Consider the following 6,611-nt stretch of genomic DNA (forward strand, 5'->3'; position numbering starts at 1 on the left):
TATTTACGACTAAATTAAAGTTTTAAAAAACAAAACAATATGAAATTATTTCATGGATGTTAAATAAACAAGATCGTATATTTATATTTATATTGATATTGGTGATAAATGTTCACTAGAGAGTTGACACACTTGCCCCACCTTACCCTATATAGAAAATCATTTACGAAAAATATTATGAATATAGACGTAATATTTTTCGAACATGTTTGTGGATACTTGATCTATAACATAAATACACTAATAGCAAAATCGATTACCAAACGAAAAATGGGCGCGGTGTTACATTTCAGATATTTTTACTAAAGTATAATTGATTATTTGAAAACCAATACAATTTTATTTGAACCAAACTTTGCCGTCGTTCAAACTTGTGTTTTTCTTTAACTCATTTGCATTTCAATGTCAGGAAAACTTAGTTTCGGATAATTTTACTATAGATCAGTATGACAAGGTTAGCTTAGTGCGTATGTTATATTATTTATTACAGCTTCAATTCTAAGGAATGGAATATAATTATACGGATCATTTAACAAATGTGGAATAATGAATATAAATATAAACTATTTTGAGTTTTTGCCGTCCAAAACTATATGAAGTTCGTTCTACGCGTGTGCTACTAGTTTGTGTGTTCTTGTACACATCAGAACTTCAGGTCAAGCGATTTACCACGCGAATGATTTTCATGATATGGAGAACGTTGATAACTATATACCTAAAGAAAACTTATTGGTGTTCCGACATAATTGGAGTTTCTTTCGGAATACAAACTAACAGAAGCAGTGTACTTCTCATTTCCACAGCTTGATCACCCCGTCCCGACTGCTGGATACTACAAAAGATTGCCTCGGTGTTCGACACATTAGCAAATCACTGATGACGTCGTGATGTCCCGGAGCAGGCATTTCCGGTCCCGATCGTGGTACGTCTTCCGAGCCTGCTCGGTTACTGCGATCTAACCCTCCGGTACTGCTATTAGGATAAATTTCTGATATCACTCTGGTGCCATCGATGAGACGGGATCTGAACGGAAGAATATTATATTTAATACTAGAAAGGTTGAAATCGAAATGCGACACTCTTACTCGTAAGAAATATTGGTAGACGCAAGATAATCTCTCGGTGCTGGAACTACCAAAGAGCAGTTTTCTACATTTGTCGAATCCCAATAGCGAATTCGCTGGTCTGTTCCGCCGGTTAGTAAGAAACCATTGCCGTCCACAACTCCCGGAAGAAGAGCACACACTGAATGTGGTGAAACATTAGCATTTGAAAGTGGAGGGCTCGGGCTTGCCCAGAAAGCTTGTTGGCGATGTCCTGTTTCTATGTTCCACACGTAAACTTCATTGTTACCTTGAGAAGCTGATACCAACCACGAAGGCTCAGTTGGATGATGAGAAACGCGGCGTATTCGTGAATCATGTGGATGTCTAATCTCGGCAATTGGAAGTAGGAACCGTAAATCCCAGCAGATGTGACGACCACTGCTTGTGCCTACGGTAAGCCAAGAGCTTGTTGGATCTACACAAAATGTTGTGATTACTCCTTTTCTCAGATCACTTTCTAAGCGCCATGCGTGACCGGGCATCCTGATATCCCAGCCCACCAAAGCCCCATATAGTGTGGCATATACAATCACACTCTGAGCTCCCTGGTCTAATGACTGCATTTCGACCACTGGACCATCATCATGTGGCTCTTCACTTCCCCGATCAACCCGGGTATCCGAATTGAGATGCCGAGCTTGTTGTAACGCCATTTTACTAGAATTGGTGTCTATTTTCAATAACAAAAGCGCTCCGTCCTTACCAGCGATGGCCAACGATTGGCCGGCATCACAAGCAGCAATGGCGTGCAGTGGAGTGTTTGCATGATATGACTGTCTAGAGCGGTTAATGGATTGTTGGCCATCTAATTTGTTACAATCCCATAGCCGTACAGTACCATCTATCGAAGCACTGGCGAATAATGACCCGTATGGTTTCAGCGTAGTCATTCTACTAACGGCTGCTTTATGTTCATGTAAGTGAGCTACTAGTGTTCCGTTCATTTTCCATCCTGGAGCTAGTGGTGAAGCGTTTAACGTTGGATCTCGTAATTCTTTATTCAAAGCATAAGTGGCATATTTTGCTTTTAGCTTTGCGACTAATCTTTCGAATTCCACTCTACACTCGGCGGATCGTTCCTGCATAGATGTCCGTTCGGGCATACTGTACTCCACCAGACTGGAAGTTGGAGTTGGTTGCGTTGGCGGTGCTAGATTTGTGACGTTCAAAACAGATCCTACCGAGTCATTTGAAGGTGATGTAGGCGATGGGGAGTGTGAATCTATTGCTGTGAACATATGTTGCCATTCTTGTGGGTTATCGGATTCACTTTTGCGTTGTTTAGTTTTCGAAGCTGGATCATTTTTGCTAGCCCGATCACAGAGTGTAACGACACGAACGAGTGATGGGTTTATCTGAATACGACCGTTGCTGTGTGGCAGACGTGTCTCCGCTAGTTTATACCGGTGAAGTTTGATTAAATGAGCACTCATTGCAAGCAACTGCGCTTCGATTAGATCTGTTAGTCCTTCAGTACTGAGTCGCCGAAAGAGCTATAACAGGTATAAAGGGATAATTACCAATCATTGATGGAATTCAAAATGATTTCGGCTAGCGTCCAAAATGAAGCTCATTCTACTACTTACATGTTTTATCTGTGTAGTCAATTCTCCATATTGTGGAATGCATCCTTCTCCGCACTTACTACGAGCTACTTTTCGCTCTCGTAGTACTTCAATCAACTGATTAATATCGCTATACTTGATTACGGCATCATATATACTTCTGGGAATCGGCGGCAAAAGACTATCCATCAACAATTCTGGTTTCTCAACCTGAATCAATGGCGTCTTCAGATGATTGGCAATCGATGGCATGATTTTGCATTGGACATCAAGAGCACTCAAAACTCTAGCAGAAGTGGATATCAGCCCGCATATTTCATGCCGGATCCATAAATTTGGATGATTTAGGTAGCAAGCACATTCGGCAATAAATTCGATGATCCCTGGCTTTTGGATCAACCCTAGCTCAATCAGTGAAGTTGTTGCTCTTATCGCTTTAGCGATTACGAACTCTTCCGGATCGGTGAGACCTTGCTGCAGGAGAGGTATCAACATAGGAGAACAATGCCAACCAACAAATGCGGCAACTCCGACAATGCAATCGAAGAATGATCCACGTAAACTTTTGTCTTCTTTGTCATTTAAAAATGTGATCATGTGGGATAAAATTACATCGTTCGCTTTTTGGCGACCGAAAAATACGCACAGTTTGTTGATACCGGATTCCATGAGCATTTGCTTTACAATTGGCTGGGAATCAGTGAGAAGGGACAGAACAGATTGATGAAGCATTTCATGAAGAGCACTCAACTCTGTTTCGTAGTGTGGTGGAGCATGATTTTCTGCGCTGCAACTAAATTGCGATTGCTCTAGAAAGCCCACTGCAGTTTCGGCCAACGTAGCTATATTTCTCGCGTATTCTACACGGACTATCGTGCAAGGGTCGGTCGCGAGAGGAGCAATGGCAGGAAGTATGTAGTCAGGAAAAACATTTGCATCACTCCGAGATAAATTTTTAACCAAACCAAGACAACTGGTAAGGGAATCTAAAGCACGAACCCGAACTCTTGGAGCGGAGTCTTGCGCAAGATGCAGAATATAAGGTAGAATACGGTCAAGAATGGTTTCGGACGTAGTGTTTGCTGCAAGTTTCCGAAATATTTCTAGTGACGCGAGTTTAGAACTGCAAAACTTGAGACCTGTAGATAAAAATTTTATATTATATGTATACGTTTTTGAGCTAACATATTTAGATACTTACCTCGAATGCAAGACGATACTACAGCAGTAATGAGAATTAAACCATCTCCTTCTGATTGTAGTTTGCAATCTTCGGTATTCGCCAATTCAGGAGTCACCTCCTCCGACTCTTGAGATGAAGGTCGATTCTTTTTCTCTGTTACGATTTCAATGATTTGATCAATATCAGAGTGTAATCGTGTAATCTTTTCATCGGGAGGAACAATCGGAATGGTTGAAAACATTTGTAGATAAGATTGCAGAAATGAATAGAAGTATTCTGGAAAAAGTTTGCCTCTTTCCTGGTCCAGATACAGCTCAGCTGATTTTCGTTTTTTTGGATCCAAATTTAACATGGATTGTAGCAGACTTTTTAGACGATCGTTTTCGATACATTCTAAGTGTTTGTTAACCAACTCAACTTCCCCGCGGCGATAAGCCAGAAGTTGAGAAAACTCAAATGGAGCTGTTCCTTCGGTCCACAGTTCCAACAAAGCACAACCGGCCGAGAAGATATCCATCTCGGATTGTAGATTTCCAGTGTAACAGGGACCATCTCCCACCAGTGACACGTCCGCTTTCTGAGGTAATGTTTCCCCACTTGCAGATTTGACAAACCGTTCCGGTGCTATGTAACACGTTCTTCGACGGCTGGTGTCGAAAAAGAAACTATAGTCTGCTGGATTATCCTCCGGTAAAAATGTCGGCTTGAAGGAAGCAAAATCAGATAAAAGGATCCAATTCCATGAAGTGATCATGATGTTTTCTAGTTTAATATCTCCATGGCTAATTTTCTGCTTGTGGCACTGGTGCATCGCACACAGAATTTGAAACGTGATCCACTTCTTTTCAATTAGTGTGAGAAATGGACGAGTTGATACACGATCGTACAAACTATGCTTTACGTATTCGCGAATGATAAGGCATGCACGTTCGGTTGTCTGTAAATGGAAATATATTTATGTTCGTGTTAATAGTTCCTATAGTCTCGGTAGTTTCAGCTGAATAATTATTAGTTTGGATATTTAAGGTACAGAGCCATTGTTTTACGTAAATCGAATGTACTCACCAGAACCCGTTGAAAAGGCAAACAATTCGCTGCATTAGCTAGATTCTTTTTAATGTATTCTATTTTATCGATGTGTTGTTCCAAAGGCAGCGATGGGTCGTGCTTTACAAATACCTTCACCACCACCAATCCTTCGTCGGACTTAGCCCGGGCAACCTTGAGAAAGCGAGTGCTTCCCATACTAGATTGATGGGAAAAATCGAAAAATAATTCAAGATTTGCCATTATCAGTGCATTCGTACCTGGATTCATACTGGAGCTCAGATTCAAATGCTCCAGTTAAGTAATGTTCAACGGGAAAAATTTGTGAAGGAGCTACTCCTACTAACTGGTTTCCCATAACTTTAAAAGCACTATATGTAGCCCAGAGATAAACACAAAACACAGAAACGAAACTGATTTTTCTGATAAATATTTTTTTTCTGATAAGAATTGTGTTTTGATTGCAACCGCTTATAATGAATATTTTGACAGTAAGATGTCATTATCATGAATTGACAGAAAACTAATTTTGAGCAATTTGAGCACATACACGGTTATACATCTTGATTCAAATAATTGTTTTAGTTACTCAGAAAATTCTTTAGTGATTTAGACACAATCAATTGCGAATTTCGTGACCCTTTATATCTTAGTTAAAAACGATACCTTATCATACTGAAATGGAAAATGAGCTTTGAATACATGAGAAATAAATTTTGCCTTTCTACAAATACTTCCGCCAAATGGAAAATAAATGAATGAATGCTATAAAATGAGAGAGAATTCTATCAAATATGATTTTTCTTAATTATCGTTTAACTTTTCCTATAACAAAAATTATCTCGATGAATGAAAACTCACAGAAAAGATTATTTTTTGGAAAAGGTACACTCGGAGCATATGTCAATTGACCCTGACCTGTCTCCCACTGTACGGAAACACTGACAGCAACGACACGACCAGGCACTTCGAAGAAAAATTGGAATAAAAAGTGATCGCTAGCGATTCACCACGGGTTACCCTGACACCCCTTGTTGATTATAAAAATAATCTTCGCGATCAACACAATTCTGGTTGCTAAGAATCAAGAAACCACAGTGAGGAATCGTTTTTCGTTAGCAGTTTGCAAAAATAATAGATAACTAATATTCACAATTATGTTGGGTATTTGCGAGAGGGAACGGGACCATAGTGAAATAAATGTGATTAGATGATGTCTAAACTATGAATTATACGCACATTACCTACGTTGGACTAGAAACATACTGGAATTTGAAGAAAACCACTTCAATAAGGATGTGCTTGATCCTTATAAGTATTCTTAAGAGTTTATTGGCCTTGATTTTGTACTTGTCTATTATTAACTGTTTCAGGGATGTTCTCAGTCGTTCAAAAATGTTCTCAGCCGTATGGGGTAGAATCTGCAGCCAGAGATGTCCATCTCCTCTGTGTGACGAAGAGTAAGCAAAATTTCTCCCCTCGCACTGACAACTTCAACGAGAGCTATTCTCTTTCACATATATACACCACTGTTGTATAAAGTGTACACGCATCATGAGTGCGTTTGTTTATTTCCTTTTACCTCCTCCACTGAATCGCACCTAAGTGCTAGAGCATTAGCTAATAAATTCTCTGAGGTGGATGCAGATACTTTCACAGAGGTGTACACGCCGGTGAGCACTCTGCTGTATGGTTTGCGTAGAAGAAGCG

General features: G+C 39.9%; 1 protein-coding gene across 1 annotated transcript; it reads right to left on the bottom strand.

The window, feature by feature from the left end:
* Positions 1-460: 460 nt before the first annotated feature.
* LOC131425258 (phosphoinositide 3-kinase regulatory subunit 4) lies at positions 461-5,375 on the bottom strand. Its single transcript, XM_058587002.1, has 6 exons — positions 5,162-5,375; positions 4,920-5,100; positions 3,873-4,791; positions 2,693-3,810; positions 1,086-2,599; positions 461-1,023 (listed from the first exon to the last, which is right to left on the bottom strand). The coding sequence occupies exons 1-6, from the start codon at positions 5,257-5,259 to the stop codon at positions 792-794; spliced, it is 4,062 nt and encodes a 1,353-aa protein (XP_058442985.1). The 5' UTR covers positions 5,260-5,375; the 3' UTR covers positions 461-791.
* Positions 5,376-6,611: the final 1,236 nt, after the last annotated feature.

The sequence above is a fragment of the Malaya genurostris genome, chromosome 1, assembly GCF_030247185.1.
Source record: "Malaya genurostris strain Urasoe2022 chromosome 1, Malgen_1.1, whole genome shotgun sequence".
Lineage (NCBI taxonomy): Eukaryota > Metazoa > Arthropoda > Insecta > Diptera > Culicidae > Malaya > Malaya genurostris.

Coding starts and splice junctions, on each gene's coding strand:
- LOC131425258 (XM_058587002.1), bottom strand. CDS start 5,259: ATGGGAAACCAGTTAGTAGGAGTAGCTCCTTCACAAATTTTTCCCGTT. Junction 3,811..3,872: donor AGTATCGTCTTGCATTCGAG/GTAAGTATCTAA, acceptor TTTTATCTACAG/GTCTCAAGTTTTGCAGTTCT. Junction 1,024..1,085: donor TCTACCAATATTTCTTACGA/GTAAGAGTGTCG, acceptor TCTTCCGTTCAG/ATCCCGTCTCATCGATGGCA.